This window comes from Mastigoproctus giganteus, chromosome 13 (assembly GCF_048544385.1).
Source record: "Mastigoproctus giganteus isolate SK-2022 chromosome 13, ASM4854438v1, whole genome shotgun sequence".
In the NCBI taxonomy this organism is placed as follows: Eukaryota; Metazoa; Arthropoda; class Arachnida; order Uropygi; family Thelyphonidae; genus Mastigoproctus; species Mastigoproctus giganteus.
The window spans coordinates 9,688,157-9,709,952 of record NC_143587.1 but is presented as its reverse complement, the minus strand read 5'-3'; the positions used below and the strand labels follow the sequence as shown (position 1 = coordinate 9,709,952).

General features: G+C 37.2%; 1 protein-coding gene across 3 annotated transcripts in view; it reads right to left on the bottom strand.

Annotated features, from left to right (window-relative positions):
• The window catches only part of trio (trio Rho guanine nucleotide exchange factor), a 996,553-nt gene that overhangs the window by 81,960 nt on the left and 892,797 nt on the right, over positions 1-21,796 (bottom strand). For all 3 annotated transcript variants that reach the window (XM_090387950.1, XM_090387951.1, XM_090387952.1), the window contains 2 exons: positions 12,146-12,312; positions 2,808-2,874 (listed from right to left, as the gene is read on the bottom strand). In XM_090387950.1, the coding sequence (XP_090244076.1) occupies positions 2,808-2,874; positions 12,146-12,312 (234 nt within the window). The remainder of the gene's footprint in view (positions 1-2,807; positions 2,875-12,145; positions 12,313-21,796) is intronic.

Below are 21,796 nucleotides of genomic sequence, written 5' to 3'. Positions count from 1 at the left end.
GTACAGAAGTTAAGCTAACAGGTCTGTAATTGCGTATCACCCTTTATCTTCCTCTGTGAATTGGAGATACATTTGCACATCTCCAGTCCGTGGAGACTTCCCTTGAATCCAAAGATGATTTCATAATCATGGCTAACAGTTTGCTTACCTCCTTAGCTGCCTCTCTTCATATAATCCAGGATAATTTTCTTATGTTTAACGTCAACAATTTCTCTTCCACTTTCCTCTCAGTTATTACAAAATCATTTAGCTCCCTATTAGATTTTGATATACTTCTGGCATCCTCTTCCCTAAAGAATTCCTCACGTGTGAATGAAAATGCAGAATACTCCTTCAATTTCTCAGCAGGATTATCAACAGTCAAACCTGAGAGGACTAATTTGATTCATTCCCTTCCTTCTAGTGTTTACATAAGTAAACAAGTCTTTGCAGTTTTTCTTTGCATCCTTCACCAAAGATTTCTCGTAATCTACCCTCGTTTTCTTAACATCCTTTGTGATTTGATTACAGACTAGTTTTTATTTACTATAGGCTTCCATGTTGCCCGATAATTTATATGCATTCCATGAATTTTTCTTCTGTGCCACAAGTTTTATCAGTTCAGCTGACATCCATTTAGGTCTATACATTGAAGAGTATTTCTTAGTTACTATGAAAAGCCTTATAGTTTCTATGATTAATTACTTGAATACTTTCTATTTAGAATTTGCTGATGGTAACGTCATATCATATCATGAAAGCAAAACCACTCCCTTTACCCTTGATGGTAGTTATATCTCTAAGTAAATCCAAAATCAATACACTGTGATCACTGTCACCTAGTGGTTCTTTTATCTGCTGATTAATACATGAATAATCACTGCTGATAATCAGATCAAGAGTATTACTCCCTCTTGCTGCCTTTCTAACATGCTCCTGCTGTAGAACACAGTCATCCAATAAATCTATAAAAGTCTTGGTAGTCTGTGAGTGACCAACCCACAAGTTCCAGTCAGTATCTGGAAAGTTAAAATTCTACTTTATAAGACATTCTGATTTACTTGCCCAACTCTATTTCTCCGTACAGCTGTTCATTGTACTCATTAGTCATTAGGTCTATAACGCACTCCTGATCTCATTTTTGCTTTCCCAGTGCTTATGTCACACCATACTGACTGAACATTGCACTGGCCACCCATGTCGAATGAACTATCTTTGATTTTATGGTTTCCATGTCGAATGAACTGTCTTTGATTTTATGGTTTGTGGTTAGGGCGGTGAGAGTAGAAGCTACAAGTAATTCAGTTCACAACGGCAGTTAGAGCATGCTATAAACAAGTGTGGTCTGCAAGAGAGGAGATGGTCTCACAAATTTTGGTATTGTCAGCAAATAATTTATGATCTTTAATATTCACTATTTTTTCTAAGTAAAATATGGCTTCTCAGAAGACATATTTTACTTAGAAGATATCATGCCAGAACACTCTTCTGAAGAACCTATATTTAATATAGGTTCTTCAGAATAATAGAATAGGTATAAACAATTTACTGGAGAAGAGAATTTAGGGTTACTTTACAAAACACGTTCTTGAGTCATTTTTAACTCCTTCCCTGGCAATTAAAATAGACTAAACATACTTAAAAACAACTTAAAACACATAACGATACATTAATCAATGCAAACAAAATTCTTTATGGGGATATTTGCAAGTGCCATAATGAAATATGATATTCTACAAAAGAAATAAAACAGATGAACTTCAGACCTCAGCCACAAATCGAGGAAAGACAGTTGTAGAATAGATGTACGGAAATTTGCTTTCAGCCAACGCGTAGTTGATTGCTGGAACAAATTTCCATCTGTCATTGCGGAAGTTGATAGCTTGAATAAATTCAAGGAGGAACAGGACAAACTTTTAGAGGGAATGGATGTGTGAAATGGTTGTTTTTTTTTTTTTTTTTTTTGGCCGATACTGCATAAGCTTGCTTTCTTGCATCACATGCCTCTACTACTAGAGCTCACTTTAGCTTGGTTTTATGTTCTTTTGCATTTTTAGGGCATCATATTAATCATGGCACTGAAAGTATTTTAGTTATAGATTTTTTTTTTTTTTTTTTTTTTTTGTATTTGTTAAGTATAGTCATATGTGTTTTAAATTTTAAAGTAAAGACCACTATTTATGGTTACTTATAAGCATAAAGTTAAATGCCATTTTTTTTTTCGCTATCATTCTTAATTCACTGTGACATTTTTAGTAGAATTTTTTTTTTAAAACTAAAATTGAAAATTTAAAATTTAGTATATTTATTAAGATCACATACAAGAAGTATTCAAATATGAAATAATATATTTTTACTAAACTCATTTACTAAAGTCATCTCAGTCATCTCAACTCATTTACTAAAGAAAGTATTATTGCTATTGTGTAGGAAAACATTAATTTCCTAACATTCAATTTATTACAATTTAACAATATCTCACTAAACTTTATATTAATTCAATGCCTTTCATGTAGCACACTATCCCTAAAAAATATTCATAATCAAGAAATAAACTTTTCCAACACTTTATATACCAAGATAAATAATTTTCATGGGGTATAAGGTATTGAGATTGAGTTTATTTCTTGTGGATATCACACATGAAGAAAACATCTCATTTAAAGACATTATTAACAATGAATACATGACCAGATGTTAAAATGTTTTAGAGTGGTACTAGTATCAATAACAATTAAAAATTAAATTAGAAATGCATAAAGAGGTAAAAAAATATATATAATAAACAAAAACAAGTTTCTTTAAGTACAGTTCCAAAAACAAATTACCTCAACAATGCATCCCAAGTCTCTAACATAATCATTTTCTGTATCTATTAATTCTTGAATTACAAATCTAGTTGGGAAAAAAAATAAATAAATAAATAAAAAATAAGTGCTAAAGTAATGAATGGGAAAAACTGAATTAAAATAAATACAATTCACACGATCAGAATGTACTGCTATCAGTACTTTTACTACAGATGATTTCAAATTCTGCAAAATTAATTTTCATTATGAAATTAGATAACTATGTAGTAAAATTATAAACCAGATGGGGTGCAGTCCCTCTTGTGGAGGGGAGCAAGATTCTCAATGGTTGTCAGCTAGAATTTAAAAACATTAAATTGGTATGTTATACATCATAAAAAAAACATAAATAATACGCATTTTATCAGCAAGCAATAAAATGACAAGTCTCTTTATAGCTGTGGCTGTCTACCAGTGAAATTGTGAAGAAGGAAAGAAGGCAGGAAAAAAGGAAGGAAAGTATTAGTATTTTAGTATTAGTAACGGCCACATGGTGCAAGAAAGCCTATGGCTTATGCTGCACCAGCCAAAAAAAAAAAATCCGAACAAACAGTACAACTCACAGTACAACTCAACGTTGTACGTCACAGTACGACCGAACAACTCAACGTTGTACGTCACAGTACGACCGAACAACTCACAGTACGAGAACAAATCTATCCAATGAGTAGGATATACGGATCTTCCATCCATTTTCATTTATGTTCAAAGGTTTTGTTCGAATCTGGGATAGATTTTATCACTAAATTAACTTCTTTGATGGCATTCTATGGAAACAATTCTAAGTTGTTCCAGGTCAAATTTCCCCAAACTAGATACCATAAAATACCACCAAAAAAAAAAAAGAGAAAAAATTCCAAGATATAGAATTATTGAATCTTCTGCTTATGTAGGGAGTGCAGTCTTGGAACAGCTTTCCATAGACTTGCTGTTATACACTAGAATTGCAACTGTGGAAGGGATTTAGAATTAGGGTTGTGAAGTAATCTCAGAAAAACTGGACAGCTCTTGTTTTCACATATCGCATCATCTGGTTTCTGGCATTCATATCAGTTACTTCAAGGTAGGCAAGGCCTGGTTTCAATAAAAATACCAGGAAAGTTTGGTGTTAAAAAAAAAATAAATAAGAAAAAAAAAAAAGAAGAAGAAAAAAAAAGTTCTCTTTGGAAGGGAATAGGTAATAATAATAAATATAATCTAAAATATAATGGAATAAAACTGAAAATTTATTCCAAATAATAATCTACAACTAATAATTTAAATTTAATTGCACAACATTTAAGGTGTAAAACACACACACGCGCGTTATTTCATATAGATTCATTGCTGAAACTGTTATTATCAATAGAAACAGAAATTTCATTAAATTTATTAGTTCTGGCTATGTGAGAATAATAAAGATTAAAGCAGGGTACTAGGAAAGTTTTGCAATACAGCTTTATTTATTTAATTTTTTCAAAGTAATTTCCTCTACATTCAATACACCTCTCCATCCTCCGAAACCAATCTTTAAACCAGTTCTGCCAAGTTTCACTAGGGAGTAAAGCACACTCGTTGTCCCAAGATCGTAGAAGGTCCTCATCACTGGAAAACCACCTCCCTTTTAGCTTCATTTTCACATGCGGGAACAGTGCAAAGTCGCAGGGAGCAAGGTCTGGACTGTAGGGAGGGTGCTCGAGAAGTTTCAGTCCTGTCGTGGTCAAATATTCGGTGCAGGCTTTGGCGCGGTTAGCTGGAGCATTATCGTGATGGAGGTACCAGGTGTCCATTCTTGACTTTGGCCGCAGGTTCTTCATAGATCCAATGACTTTAGGCAGGCATTGTTCAGTATACCACTTAGCTGTGACTGTCTTCTGCGTGTCCAAAACGACACATTCCACAATTCCACTCGATTTGAAAAATACAGCTATCATTTTCTTCTTTACAGATCGGGATTTTCTGACAATTACGGGTGTGTCGTCATCATCAAAGACCCAAACTTTGTTTTGAGCCTTGGTCGGCAGATCGTAATAGTACAGCCAAGTCTCGTCACCTGTCACAATGTTGTTCACATACCGAGATTGGCCCCTATCAAACTTTTTTAACGTCTCCCGGCACCAAGTCACACACCGTGTCATCTGCTCTTCAGTCAGTTGATGCGGCACCCAGAGAGAACAAAGTTTCTTCACGTGCAAATGATCTTGCAGAATTGAACGAATTGCTGGTGCATTTAGGCCCAAAGTATCCTCTATCTGTTGGTAGGTCACTCGCCTGTTTTCGTCAAGCATTTTCCTCACAGCAGTAACGTTTTCCTCCGTAACTGACGTTCGTGGCCTTCCCGGCCTCTCAGAATCCTCCAGAGTGAAATACCATTTGAAATACCTCTATACCACCTGAATATCGTTGTACGACGTGGACAATCATCATCTAGTGCAAGAGTCATTTCTTCTAAGCACTGGTCTATGGTTAAACCACGCACGAAATTATATCGCAAAACTGTCCTTATCTCATTTCGTGACCACGATGCCATCGCAAGCACTTTACACTCTCACTACTAATGAATAACTGAGCCCATCGACTTGGCGCGGCGGCTACTATGCACGTATGAACATGTCTCAACATGCAGCAACAAGCAGCTTCCTGTGATTCACTGTTGCATCATATTGCAAAACTTTCCTAGTACCCTTTGTATAGTTCTACTTAAAAATTTATTAAAACATGAAAACTAAATTAAACTAACAAAAGAATAAAATGATAATAAAACTTGTTAATTAGAAAATACCAGCCTGTACAGGTCAAAACATATTCAGATGGTTGTTCAAAAACAACCTGGACCTAAACCCTATCAAGAATGCATATTTCAATGGAAAATTAGGCCAAAAAATTTAAATCCGAAATTAAGATTTATGCACAATAATATAATGAAAACAAACAATTTAATCATAAAAACCTTAATTTTTTTATTACATACAGAATATTTATGCATAAAAAAAATTCATTTTTTTCTACTTCAAAATAATTTATATTACTCTTTTGTTATTATTCTTGTAAAATTATTATTATTATTATTATTCTGTTATTATTCGTGTAAAATTATTAAATTGTGACATCACGAGGAAGCTTCATCGCTGAATAAGAGCTACTCCATTTATATGGCTGCGGCAGGTTTAGTACATCGGCAGCTTAAATCCCAAGCCCGGATAAATGGTGAGGGTTGACGTCAGAAAGGGCATCTGGTCTTAAAAACTATGCCAAAACCAATAGATGTGTTCCGGTTAAGAATTTAATCCAACTAGAGGAGAAGAAGAGGATGTAAAATGTGAATTGGGAACACTGAATGCCGACCCCATATAACATGGGAAAAGGCGAAGACAAAGAAGAAGTTATTATTCTTGAGAAGAGTGGCAACTCCGCTTAACATACTCTTTAATTCTCTCCATATTAACAATTATAAAAGGATAGGTCTGTGCTTTGGTGCAGAATGCAGTAATAGAATGCTATAGTTATTAAATAGTCATCAGTGTGTAGTGACAGCTCAATTTTAGGTATACAGTAAACCCCCGCTATTCGCGGGGGTTACGTTCCTGAGAAATTTCGCGAATACTGAGTGATGGCTCCCATAGTAATAAAGGGGTTCCGTTCCAAAGTATGAATTATATAAGAAAAACTAGTCTAAAATTTTGTCTATGTATGTATTATATGTATCTTCATAATATGACTATGTACATAGAGAGTACATAGTGAAATGCAAGCATATGGCATCGAAATGAAAATAAGAAACAATTTAATATTAAATGTAATATTTATTAGAAATTTCAAACAAATCTTTCAATCCAGTGCCTTTACTAGCTAAAAAAACTTATCCCGCCAGTACTACATCAATTTCGCTAAAGTGTTGATAAAGGAGTTTTGCCTTTTCACGAATGATGAGTGAACTTAAGGGAATTTTATTTTGAGTTCGGTCTTCTATCCACAGATTTAAAGCCTTTTCCATTTTTTCTAATTTAACATCACAAGTTACAGAGCAAATTTTTGATGCAATTAGCGCGTTTTCACGGACACTACGGTAGATTTTTTCTTCCGATTTCTAGATTGAACATACCGTTGACTCATTGATTTTATAATGTTTTGCCACCACTTTCACCATTAGAAATTTTGTCTAATAACTCAATTTTATTCGCTAATGTCATCACCTTCTTTGATCTTTTTACATTTCCGTTGTTATTCGTAGCCATATTTTTCTATGGGTTAGAAAGAACTTGTCCACAATAAAGTCACTTTCTTCCGTTAACACACTCTAAAAAGCCTGTTTTACACTGCAAAATGGTAAATTTATCACTTTTGTAAGCATATCAATTTATAAGCATACAAATTAAAAGCAAACGACGAAACCTTCCATGACAAGGGCATAACACATATTGAACAAGGATTAGCGAGAAACATCCACGCCGGGATTTTGTCACCCCTCTCCCCTCACCCACTGAGCGCTGTTTTGACCAGGAAAGATAATTTTAGCCATGCCCATGTTTTTTTATGGTGGAAAACGTTCACGGCGCTTTAAAATTCACATTTTTTAGGTTTCATTTTATATTAAATCAGCGACCGCGAAACCGCGAATACAGATACCGGGGGTTTACTATAATAAAAAATTTTTTTGAATTATAGTTAACTATAATTCAAAAAAAATAAATAAAATAAAATAAGTTGAAGGGATCATTTCATATAATGTAATTAAATTAGCGTATAACCTAGTCATTTTAATTAGTTATAGGCATTTTTCAGTGCACTAATAACCAGAATAAGAAGGGGAATAATGTTAATAAGTAATAACATGCAGAAACACTAAACAGGTTTTAGAGCGGGAAACCTCAGACTATGGAAACTTCACTGATGCTATCGAGGCAGTGTTAGGTGGGTCGGAAAACTGCTAGCTTGGGGGGGGGACAAAGACGAATAGATTAACAGTAGCCACTGGCAGAGGTGAAAGCGATTCTTGCACTGCTTCTATTGGAATGAGCAGAAGCCTGAAAAACAAGATGCAGGATATTTCAGAGACTGCTGTGAGTCATTGCGGTACAAGTAAACACATGGGTTGTGTTAGGGTAGCTAAGAATAGAAATAGGTGCATGTATACTTGCGTGTACACCAATGCTAGGAGTTTAGTAAATAAATTTGATGAATTTGAGGTATTGCTCAAAACATCAAAGGCAGATATTGTTGGGATATCAGAGACTTGGTGTCACACAGATATAAGGAATGCAGAACTGGAATTTGGGGAGTACGTCTACAGAAAGGATAGACTGGATAGGAAGGGAGGAGGGGTTATGCTATTAGTTAAGAAATACATAAAATCCGAGGAAGTGAAGCCAGTGGACATCGCTGGACAGTGCAGTGTTGAGTCAGGTTGGTGTGACATAAGCATTGGGAGATAAAAATTGAGAGTAGGAGTGTGCTATAGGCCTAATGACTCTGATGAGTATAATAAGATACTGTACAGGGAAATAGTGGGCCAGTAAATCAGAGATTTTAATTTCCCAGATATTGACTGGAATTTGGGGGCTGGTCACTCACACACTAGCAAGGCTTTTGTGGATTTATTGGATGATTGTTTTCTACATCAGCATGTTCAGGAGGCAACTAGAGGGAGGAATACTCTTGATTTGATTATCAGCAGTGATTCTTCATGCATTAAGAATCTGCAGATAAATGAACCACTAGGTGGCAGTGATCACAGTGTGCTGAAGTGGGATTTACTCAAAGAGGTAACTACCATTAGGGGTAAAGGGAAGGGTTATTGCTTTCGTAAAGGCGACTACGATGGACTGGCACAGTATTTAAATTCTATACAGTGGGACCAACTGATGATGTTACCAACAGCAAATGCAAAATGGGAAGCATTCAAAGAACTTATCTTGGAAGCTATTATGCTTTACATACCAACTAATAAATATTGTTCAAGGTTTAGGCCTAAATGGATGTCAGATGAACTGATGAGGCATATGGCAGAGAAGAAACATGCATGGGATACATACAAATTAACACATGACACAGAAGCCTATGATAGATACAAGTGGATCTGTAACCAAGTTACAAAGGAGGTTAGGCAGGCGAAGGCAGATTACGAGAAATCTTTGGCAAGGGATGCAAAGAAAAACAGCAAAGAGTTCTTTACTTATGTAAACTCTAGAAGGAAGGGGATGAATCAGATTGGTCCACTTGATATCGATGGGTCAACTGTTGATGATCCTGCTCAGGTAGCTAACAAACTAAATGAATATTTTGCATCGACATTCACACATGAGGAGTTATTTAGCGAGGGGAAAGCCAGAGGTGTATTCAACTCTAGCAGTAAGCTAGAGAATCTTGTAATAACTGAGAGTAAAGTGGAGGAGAAATTGTTGAAGATAAACACAAGAAAGGCACCCGGGGTGGATGGGATCTATCCGGTTATATTAAAGGAGGCAGCAAAGGAAGTAAGCAAACCCTTAGCCATAATTATGAGAGCTTCCTTGGACTCAGGGGAGGTACCCATAGACTGGAAATGTGCAAATGCGACCCAATTCACAAAGGAGGATCAAAGGCTGACACAAGTAATTATAGACCTGTGAGTTTAACTTCTGTTCCAGGAAAATTAATGGAGGCACTAGTTAAAGAAGCACTGCAGGATCATTTAGACAAGACTTCAGTTATAGCTCGGACACAGCATGGTTTTGTTAAGGGGAAGTCTTGCCTGACCAATTTGATTGGATACTATGATGCAGTCACAAAGGAACTGGATGCAGGGAATAACTTTGATATTATATACTTGGATCTTAGAAAGGCTTTTGATACTGTTGCACATGGAAGACTGCTGCACAAATTGGAGCAGTGTGACATTGGAGGCAAATTGCTGCTGTGGATAAAGGGGTGGCTGAGGTGGAGAAGACAGAGAGTGGTGATCAATGGACACTGCTCATCGTGGACTAATGTTATTAGTGGAGTCCCTCAGGGCTCAGTGTTGGGTCCATTATTGTTTTCTGTATTCATAAATGATATTGATGATGGTATATCAAGCTTAATGTCGAAGTTTGCAGACGATACAAAGGTAGGCAGGGTTGTCAAGGACACTACTGACACTATGCTGCTGAAACAGGATCTGGAAAGGTTGAGCAGATGGGCTGAGAGGTGGAAAATGAAGTTTAACATTGACAAATGTAAAGTACTACACATGGGAAAAAGCAACCCCAGAGCAACGTATCAACTCTGTGGTACTACACTGACAGTGGTAGAGAATGAAAGGGACCTGGGGGTGGTTGTGCAGGCAGATATGAAGTTCTCTGAGCAGTGCAGACGGGCTGCAAGAGTAGCTCATGGTGTATTGTCAATGATATATAGGAATTTTTCTAGCAGGGATAAGGAGGTGATTATTCCCTTGTATAAGGCAATGGTCAGGCCACACCTAGAGTACTGTATACAGGTCTGGAGGCCTCATTTCAAGAAGGATGTAGAGCTGCTGGCTCGAGTACAGAGAAGGGCAACAAGATTAGTGAATGGAACAAAGGGTTTTGCAAATTACAGTGTCTGGAGACTAGGCACCAGTGAGGTGATCCGATAGAGGTGTATAAAGCCTTGAATGGTTTGAGCATGCTCAATGCTGATGGGATTCTTCCTCTCGCTCAGAATAATCACCTGAGAGGGCATAAATTCAAATTGAGTAAAGACAGATGTAGGATAGACGTGCGGAAATTTGCCTTTAGCCAGCGGGTGGTTGGTTGGTGGAACAGACTTCCATCCCTTGTAGTGGAGGTTGATAGCCTAAATAAGTTTAAGGCTCAGCTGGACAGGTATTTTGAACGAACAGAGGGGTGAAGTGGAAGTGGTTATTTTTTATTTATTTATATATTTTATTATTTTTTTTTTTTTGGCTGATGCTGCATAAGCTTGCTTTCTTGCATCAAATGCCTCTACTAATGCTAATGCTAATTGAACAAGTTAGTGCATAGCATTATTTTAGTTCATAGTAAATCACTAAAGTAGGTGAAATGGCATTTTTGTTATATCTCATATTGTGAATGCCTTCATAAGTTTCCCTGATATTGCACTACCTCAAATAAGCAATGCTTTTATGGTAGAGAAGGCTAATTTTACTTATTCTCAGCAAATACCACCACCACCCAGACTTGTTGGCCTCTCATCAGTGGGCGGGGGCACCCTGGTGATACAATAAGTGACAACTCAATTATGAAATATAACTCCACAACATGAATAATGCCAGACAGTATGCAACAGTAAAGACTAAAGAGGTTTTAGGGCTGGAAGTACATGAGTGGAAGCATTGCCTATTTGAAGGATTTATGAGTGAATATTTGATGGAGTGTGAGTTTGAGGGGTAACTGCCCTTTCCTTTTTCAACAGCATTTCTTCTTCTTCTGCCTCTCCTACTATCACTTTTTTTTGCTTTTCTGTGGATAACAGTGTTTAATCATCCCATGTACATTTACAAACAGTGATGTTTACCCTTTGGAGGGTAGTACATAATTCTTAAACCTGACTGATCACACCTTCTCTTGTACTATAAAAACATTGCACCCTGCCAATTCAGCTATCCTGGTTTAGTAGTCTACTTCTGGAATTTTCTCTTCCCCTCCCCAGAATAAGCCTTTCCACTATCTTACCTATTTGATAATCCCTACTGACTTCACTTCCATATTCCCCCCCACCTTTCAGAGTTAACATAATCTTTTGTATGTTTATTTGTGACCTCCTTTCTATGACACCAAGTGTGTCCTTGTGCTGTCCACAATTTACATTCAAACCTTCTCCATATACCTTATGGACTATTTCTTCTAAAATATCTCTGATTCAGTGACCTGATGATTCGATTTGTAGTACTTTTCATCACTGTAACTTTCCCATGCTGTCTTTTTCCCTTAGACTGGCCAGCTCCATATTAATGTTGCCACGTTACAAGGACTTTATCATAGCTGGACCAATAAATCCAAAATATGCATGACATGAATGTCTATAAAGATGCTATAAGTTGATCTGCAATAGTACTACAGATAAGGTTATGGAAGACAAGGCTGAATATGAGAAAGCACTGTCTACGAGAGGAAAAATGATGACCCTTGTGTACTAGGGTGTGTGAAAGTTTTAGATAACCCAGCAGCAGGTACTCAAGGGTGATACTAGTGATGATAAACAGATTTTCATTCAGTCTTGGAGAAAATCTATTTTAGTAGTAAATTCTAAATTTTACAAAGGTCTACACAAAAAATTACAATAAAACTACAAAAACAAACCTGCACAAAATTATATGCAGTAAATTAACAAACAACTTGTTTAGAAGTCATACATACCTTCTTCTCTGAAGGGCTCTTTGTTTTTCTGGAGTAGGGATGGGTGGGGTATCATATTCTGTTTTGGCTACATCTCCATATTCTTCAGTCTGTCCAAAAACTAAAGTTGAAGATTCCCGTTCTGAATGAAGAGATAATGGAGAAGAAGTGTTTTCTACATGATGCCCCTGTAGTTAAAAAAAAAAAAAAAAAAAAAAAAAAAAAGAAATCTAACACAGAAGCAATAAAACCATTCATTTCAAATAATTTGATAATCCTTATAAAATAACTAACAAATGAAAAGGAAAGAGGAGAAAAGACATGCAAAACACATGCTCAGTTTAAGAAATGCTAGCTTGTATAAGTGACTATATGAAAACAGAATTCTTTTTAATCGGAAAATGGGGGGGGGGGGGGTAGGAAGGGTCTCAGTGTTCTTCCCTGAAAATTTTGCCAGCCGGCTGGAAAGTGTAATACTTTGCAACATTATAAAATTTTCTGTTATTTATAAATGAGACTTAAGCAATCCAGAGCAAAAATTAATTGATAATTTAACATTATATGCTCTTGTCGCATTGACCTCAATCGCACAGTATGTTCAAATTAACATTGATCGAGATCAGTACCATACAGTACTGCGAGAATCGCTTAAATTTTGCAGGGCGGTAGATCCTGGGGAGAACACTGGGTCTACAAGTTTGAATGGAAGCAAAACAGAATAACCTCATGTCATACAGAATTCAAAGCTGAGTACATTTGCCACTGTACCTACAATAACAGCGATAATTACTTGAGAATTTAATTATTTAAAACCATAAACTTAAAGAACAGATACACTAAAAGCACAAAGCCAATGTGTTTGAATGCTACTACTCCAAATCCCAAGAACTGACATGACTACTAATGAAAGAGAGTGTAATAAGGTGTCAAATAAATATGTATGTAACCTGACACATGCATTGTAAGATGGCATGCTATAGCAGTATAGGCTGTATGTTAAACTTTTTAAAAGCAGACAGTGCACTTTTTTTTTTATGGAATTAAATATCTCCTTTATGGAGGTATTCAATTCTATAATAGTTTATAAAGAAACATAAAGCACTTGAAGTCTTTAATATCTGAACCCTATTATCCACTTCAATTTCTATTTTGAGGCGGCTTTCCCTGGTAGTAGGAAGAGAAAAACTGAGAAATACAGCTATATAACACAGGAAACTATGACATTGAAAAGCAAAACACAAAATTTATTTTAATTTCAGAAAGTTATAAATTTTGCTATTTACTTTCTGAAAGTAAACATATCAATAATGCTTTCCTCAAAAATGTGATTCGAAGCCTAAAGTGCTAGTTTTTGGCATGTTCTTTGAGTATGCATAGATGTGCACTTTTTGTAAAAATTGAATGAGAACAGAAAGATTAATGTATGGAAAGAAAGCATACAATATTCTGTTGGGACTGAAAGTTCTTTTGGAATGCTGGTCACAAATGACTGGAACATTCCTGTTCAATGTTGTGTGTGTGTGTGGGGGGGGACACTAGAATACATTCTGCAGATGGGCACCTTGCCACAAGATGCACAAATTGGTATTTCCGAGTGTACCTTTTGGTGATGTTGTCAACTACAAGTTCTCCAGCTTTGGCAGATTATTATTAGTAGTAGCATGTGACACAAAAAAAACATCAGACAAAAAAAAACTTACACATCACCTTTCCATCTCTCCAATAATTTGTCTAGTTCTTCCTTGAATTTATTTAAACTACCCATTTCCACAACAACAGATGGAAGTTTGTTGGAACAATCAACCACCTGCTAGCTGAAGGCAAACATCTGCACATTTATCCTGCAACTGTCCTTCCTCAATCTGAATTTATGTCCTCTCGTGTGCATAGTCTGAGCAAGAGAAATGCCATCAGCATTGCACCTGCTAAATTACAAAGCCTTAAACATTTCAATCAGATCAGCTTGCAGGTGCCTAGTCTCCAGATGTTGCAATTTGCAAAACTGAAGCCTTTCTTGATAAGATCACTCTTTCATTCCTTTCACCAATCTTGCTGCTATTCTATGGACCTGTTCCAACAGATCTGCATCCTTCCTGAAGTGAGGCCTCCGGACCTCTATGCAGTACTCAAGATGCGGCCTAATCATTGCCATGTACAATTGGATAATCACCTCTTTATCCCTGCTAGCAAAGTTCCTGTATATCATTTACAAAACCCTATCAGTTGTCCTGGCAGCCTGTCTGCATTGCTCAAAGAACTTCATATCTGACTGCACAATTAGCATTAGCATTAGCATTAGTAGAGGCATTTGATGCAAGAAAGCAAGCTTATGCAGCATCAGCCAAAAAAAAAAAAAAAAAAACCCACTTCCACTTCACACCTCTGTTCGTTCAAAATACCTGTCCAGCTGAGCCTTAAACTTATTTAGGCTATCAACCTCCACCACAAGGGATGGCAGTCTGTTCCACCAACCAACCACCCGCTGGCTAAAGGCAAATTTCCGCACGTCTATCCTACATCTGTCTTTCCTCAATTTGAATTTATGCCCTCTCAGGTGATTTTTCTGAGCTAGAGGAAGAATCCCATCAGCATTGAGCATGCTTAAACCATTCAAGGCTTTATACATCTCTATCAGATCACCTCGCTGGTGCCTAGTCTCCAGACACTGTAATTTGCAAAACTTAAGCCTTTCTTCGTAAGAGCACCCCTTCGTTTCATTCACTAATCTTGTTGCCCTTCTCTGTACTCGTTCCAGCAGCTCTACATCCTTCTTGAAATGAGGCCTCCAGACCTGGTACTCTAGGGGTGGCCTGACCATTGCCTTATACAATGGAATAATCACCTCCTTATCCCTGCTGGAAAAATTCCTGTATATCATTGACAATACTCCATGAGCTACTCTTGCAGCCCGTCTGCACTGCTCAGAGAACTTCATATCTGCCTGCACAATCACCCCCAAGTCCCTTTCATTCTCTACCACTGTCAGTGTAGTACCACAGAGTTGATACGTTGCTCTGGGGTTGCTGTTTCCCATGTGTAGTACTTTACATTTGTCAATGTTAAACTTCATTTGCCACCTCTCAGCCCATCTGCTCAACCTTTCCAGATCCTGTTGCAGCAGCATAGTGTCAGTAGTGTCCTTGACAACCCTGCCAACCTTTGTATCATCTGCAAACTTGGACATTAAGCTTGATATACCATCATCAATATCATTTATAAATACAGAAAACAACAATGGACCCAACACTGAGCCCTGAGGGACTCCACTAATAACATCAGTCCACGATGAGCAGTGTCCATTGATTATCCCCAAGTCTTTTTTATTTTCCACTACCCTGAGTATACCCACATAGTTGGTATGTTAGGACACAGGTGTCACATGATGAAGAACTTCATGTACATCCAGAAGGTATCTATGGAATGGAATAGACTCTCTAGACTAGCTGCAGTAGATGTAGAATTGGAATGGTTGATGTACCTTCCATATTGTTAATACTGAAAATAAATTCAGCTTGTGTATCAGAAAGTACTGTACTCTTAAAAATGCTAACCAAACTGTAATCTATGAAAACTCTTTTGTTTCTATTATTTTATTTATTTATTTTTTTTTCCTGATTACTCTGTTTCTAGTTTTTGGGGACTGCTTGAATAAGAAGACTTTCTTTTGAACTCCTTCATCATTGATATCTGTCCAAGCCAAGAATACTGATGCTGTGTTGTTCTGAGAGCTGAGAGAAGGTGTAGTTTGGTGTCGGTCTATTTAATATTAAAATGTTAATGTTACATTATCACATAAACATTATTAACAATTAACATTGTCACATATATTGTCTTCAGATAAATATGGAAAAAATAGTTATTTTGAGTGTCTAAAATTAAATTCTTAACTATTTTATGATAACAATAGAATGTTTCTACTATCGTAAGAAGTTTACTGTAAAATTTGCTCATACTGTCAGAATTCAATAAGTTTCTGTACAAGCTTGGACTTGTCCGTGCACACATGCAAGCATATAAATGGAAATCTAGCACAAACAGATTTAGTTTCATTCTGATTACTGTGTGTACATCTCGCTTCATCCATATAAGTAAATCTTTAGTTTGTTCTTTCTTGTCTGTATATATTGGGTGAAACAATGACAAGGTGTTATCCTACTGATGATAAACTGGCTGAAATAATACACACAAACGCAAGTGTCTCTACTGATCACAAGGAATATGTTTTGTCAGAAGAAAACCACAATTATGAACCTTCAGAGGAGGATTATGATACCTCGGCCCATGATGGTTTTTGCAAATAATACAAAGCAGGCTGTGTCAGCAGTACCAATAGTGCAAGCAGAGCAATCAGTTCAATCAAAGAATAAAAACATACATTGGATGATGGAACCATTTCCTCAACATGGGCAAATGACTTCTGCTAATATAATAAGAAATACTCCTGGTCTGACCAGATATGTCACTTGCAGAATAAACAATAAAAAGAATGCATTTAGGTTTATCATGGGTCCTAATGTTAAAAAAATTATTCTGAATACAAGTAATATCGAAGAGAGAAAAGTATATGGTAATAACTGAGAAGACCTAGATTACATCACATTGCAAACTTATATGCAGTTGTTGTTGGCTGGTGTTTATAAGCCATATGGTGAATCGACTAAGAGTCTGTGGGATCCGGAGACAGGTAGACCCATTCCTTGTGCAACTAGGAATGGGTCATTTGCGCGCGCGCGCTCTCTCTCTCTCTCTCTCTCTCGCGCTCTCTCTCTCTCTCTCTCTCTCTATATCACACAGTTTTATGATAAAATTTAGCTGCAAGTGGAGTGAAGTCCTTCCAAAATTATACAATCCAGGTGAAAATGTAACTGTGGAAGAACAGTTGGTAGGTTTTAGAGGACAGTGTCCTTTCAAACAATATATTCCTAGCAAACCAGATAAGTATGATATATCATCTTTGTATCATCTGCAAACTTCGGCTTAATGTCGAAGTTTGCAGATGATACAAAGGTTGGCAGGGCTGTTAATGACAGTAATGGCAGTGTGCTACTGCATAGTACAGGTTCCTATGCCTTAAAAATTCAGGTTCACACAGAAAAAGTACCCAGAGAAGTTCCTGAAAAAAAATCAAGTTTTGTGTGTAGCATTAGACCTGACATATGAACTTAGTGGATAAAACATTACTTGTGATAACTTTTTCACATCTTATCAATTGGGTCAATGTTAGGTACCATTAGAAAAATCAAACCTGAACTACATATGATAATGACAAAGAAGGAAATTTATGTTATACCTTTTATTTTAATGCAGATACTAGAGTGGCATGCTATTTTCCTAGGAAAAACAAGAACATCATTTTTATGTGTATAATGCACCATAACAACCAAATAAGTGAGCGGAATAACACAAAACTGCAAAAGAAGCTGTTGACAGCTTCCGTAAAGGTGAGTACAGTGGTTTCCGACAGTTTTTAAATTCTGTACAGTGAGATCAACTGACGATGTTACCAACAGTAAATTCTAAGTGGGAAGCATTCAAGGAATTAATCGTGAAAGCTACTAAAAGTTTCATACCTATTAAGAAATATTGTTCAAGGTTTAGGCCTAAATGGTTATCTAATGAACTAATGAGACTCGTAATAGAGAAGAAAAATGCATGGGATGCATATAAATTATCAAGCGACTCAGAAGCCTACGGCAGATATAAGCTAGTCTGTAATCAGGTGACAAAGGAGGTTAGGCAGGCAAAGGCAGATTACGAGAAATCCTTGGCAAAAGATGCTAAGAAAAACAGCAAGGATTTCTTTACTTATATAAACTCTAAAAGGAAGGGGATGAATCTGATTGGTCTACTTGACATCGATGGTTCGAACTGTTGATGATCCTGCTCAGATAGCAAACAAACTGAATGAGTATTTTGCATCTACATTCACACATGAGGAATTATTAAGGTTTGAAAATGGCAGAAGGTTATCAAATTGTAGCAGGATACTTAATGATTTTGTAATAATTGAAAGCAAAGTGGAAGAGAAATTGTTGAAGTTAAACATAAGAAAAGCACGTGGGGTGGATGGGATCTATCCAGTTATATTAAAGGAGGTGGCAAAGCAACTAAGCAAACCCTTAGCCATAATTATGAGAGCATCCTTGGACTCAGGGGAGGTTCCCACAGACTGGAGATGTGCAAATGTATCCCCAATTCACAAAGGGGGATCGAAGGGTGACACGAGTAATTACAGACCAGTTAGTTTAACTTCTGTTCCCGGTAAAATAATGGAGTCACTGGTTAAATATGCATTGCAGGATCATCTAGACAAGACTGCAGCAATAATTCAGACACAGCATGGGTTTGTTATGGGGAAGTCTTGTCTGACAAAGTTGATAGGCTATTATGATGTGGTTACAAAGGAACTGGATGCAAAAAATAATTTTGATATCATATATTTGGATTTCATGAAAGCTTTTGACACTGTTGCGCATGGAAGACTATTGTACAAACTGGAGCAGAATGGTATTAAGGGTAAGTTGCTACAATGGATAAAAGAATGGTTAAGTGGGAGAAGACAGAGGGTGGTAATCAATAGGTGCTGCTCTTCTTGGACTAATGTTATTAGTGGAGTCCCACAGGGTTCGGTGTTAGGTGCACTGTTGTTTTGTATATTTATCAATGATATTGATGAAGGTATATCAGGCTTAATGTCGAAGTTTGCAGATGATACAAAGGTTGGCAGGGCTGTTAATGACAGTAATGGCAGTGTGCTACTGCAACAGGATCTAGATAATTTGGGCAGATGGGCTAAGAAGTGGCAACTGAAGTTTAACCTTGACAAATGCAAAGTACTGCATATGGGTAGAAGTAACCCCAGAGAAATGTACCAACTGTGTGGTACTACACTTAAGGTGGTAGAAAATGAAAAAGACCTGGGAGTAATTGTGCAGGCAGATATGAAGTTTTCTGAGCAATGCAGACAGGCTGCCAGGGCAGGTTATTGGGTTTTGTCAATGATATATAGGAATTTTGCTAGCAGGGAAAAGGAGGTGATTGTCACTCTGTATAAGGCAATGGTCAGGCCATGCCTTGAGTACTGCGTACAGGTCTGGAGGCCTCATTTTAGGAAGGATGTAGATTTACTTCAGCGTGTACAGAGAAGGGCAACAAGATTGGTGAGGGGAATGAAGGGATCCTCTTACCAAGAGAGGCTTAAGTTCTGCAAACTGCAGTGGCTGGAGACTAGGCACCTGCGCGGTGATCTGATTGAGGTATATAAGGCCTTGAATGGATTGAGCACGCTGAATTCTGATGGGATCCTTCCACTTGATCAGATTACGAACCTAAGGGGGCATAAATACAAATTAAGAAAAGAGAGATGTAGATTAGATGTGTGGAAATTTGCCTTTAGCCAGCGGGTGGTTAATTGCTGGAACAAACTTCCATCTGTCGTTGTGGAAGTTGATAGTTTGAATAAATTTAAGGAGGAACTGGACAGGTATTTGGAGGGAATGGTGTGATTTTTTTTTTTTTTTGGCTGATGCTGCATAAGCTCATACATTTGCTTTCTTGCATCAAATGTCACTACTACTACTACAGTCTGGATCAACAATATATTGCACCTTACAGTTGAAAAAGAAAAATAATTGTTCAAAATTATTATATTTTACAACGCTTGACAAAAGTGTATACAACACATGGAGAGAAATTAATCCAGAGTGAAAAAAGAATCTTTTGCACAAGAGAAGAATATTCAAAGAAGAATTAGGAAAGTCGTTGTAGAGCGAATATCATCTTTTAAGGGCACAAAAGGTGATATAGTTGTACACGTTGGCACTAATAATATTAAGAGTAGGAGACCGGCAGAATTACTTAACAAGTACAGGTCACTGTTGAACAAAAGCCGAGAATTAGGGTTGAATTTGAAAGTGTCTGCAATTCTGCCCAGACACGATAGGAGGGAGTATATGATGAGAGCCTTGTCGATCAATTCGGCCCTGGAAAGATTGTGCAAGGCTCAAGGGGTAGAATTTTTTTCAGCCTGGACTGTACTTGTTAACAGGAGAGATTGCTTCTACAGGGATGGGATACACTTAAATAGAAAGGGTGCAAGAATATTTGCTGATGCTATCGAGGCAGTGTTAGGTGGGTCGGAAAACTGCTAGCTTGGGGGGAGACAAAGACCAATAGATTGACAGTAGCCACTGGCAGAGGTGAAAGAGATTCTTGCACTGCTTCTATTAGAATGAGCAGAAGCCTGGAAAACAAGATGCATGGTATTTCAGAGACTGCTGGGAGCCATTGCGGTACAAATAAACACATGGGTTGTGTTAGGGTAGCTAAGAATAGAAACAGGTGCAGGTATACTTGCGTGTACACCAATGCTAGGAGTTTAGTAAATAAATTTGATGAATTTGAGGTATTGCTCAAAACATCAAAGGCAGATATTGTTGGGATATCAGAGACGTGGTGTCACACAGATATAAGGGATTCAGAACTGCAATTTGGGGAGTACAACGTCTACAGAAAGGATAGACAGGATAGGAAGGGGGGAGGGGTTATGCTATTAGTTAAGAAACACATAAAAACCAAGGAAGTGAAGCCAGTCGACATCGCTGGACAGTGCAGTGTTGAGTCAGTTTGGTGTGACATAAGCATTGGGAGATCAAAATTGAGAGTAGGAGTGTGCTATAGGCCTAATGACTCTGATGAGTATAATAAGGAACTGTACAGGGAAATAGAGTGGGCCAGTAAATCAGAGAGTCTTATAATGGGAGATTTTAATTTCCCAGATATTGACTGGAATTTGGGGGCTGGTTACTCACACACTAGCAGGGCTTTTGTGGATTTATTGGATGATTGTTTTCTACATCAGCATGTTCAGGAGGCAATTAGAGGGAGTAATACTCTTGATTTGATTATCAGCAGTGATTCTTCATGCATTAAGAATCTGCAGATAAATGAACCACTAGGTGGCAGTGATCACAGTGTGCTGAAGTGGGATTTACTGAAAGAGGTAACTACCATTAGGGGTAAAGGGAAGGGTTATTGCTTCCGTAAAGGTGACTACGATGGACTGAGACAGTATTTAAATTCTATACAGTGGGACCAACTGATGATGTTACAAACAGCAAATTCAAAATGGGAAGCATTCAAAGAACGTATCTTGGAAGCTACTAGGCTTTACATACCAACTAAGAAATATTGTTCAAGGTTTAGGCCAAAATGGATGTCAGATGAACTAATGAGGCATATGGCAGAGAAGAAAAATGCATGGGATACTTACAAATTAACACATGACACAGAAGCCTATGATAGATACAAGTTAATATGCAACCAAGTTACAAAGGAGGTTAGGCAGGCGAAGGCAGATTACGAGAAATCCTTGGCAAGGGATACAAAGAAAAACAGCAAAGAGTTCTTTACTTATGTAAACTCTAGAAGGAAGGGGATGAATCAGATTGGTCCACTTGATATTGATGGGTCAACTGTTGATGATCCTGCTCAGGTAGCTAACAAACTAAATGAATATTTTGCATCGACATTCACACATGAGGAGCTATTCAGCAAGGCGAATGCCAGAGGTGTATTCAACTCTAGCAGTAAGCTACAGAATCTTGAAATAACTGGGAGTAAAGTGGAGGAGAAACTGTTGAAGATAAACACAAGAAAGGCACCCGGGGTGGA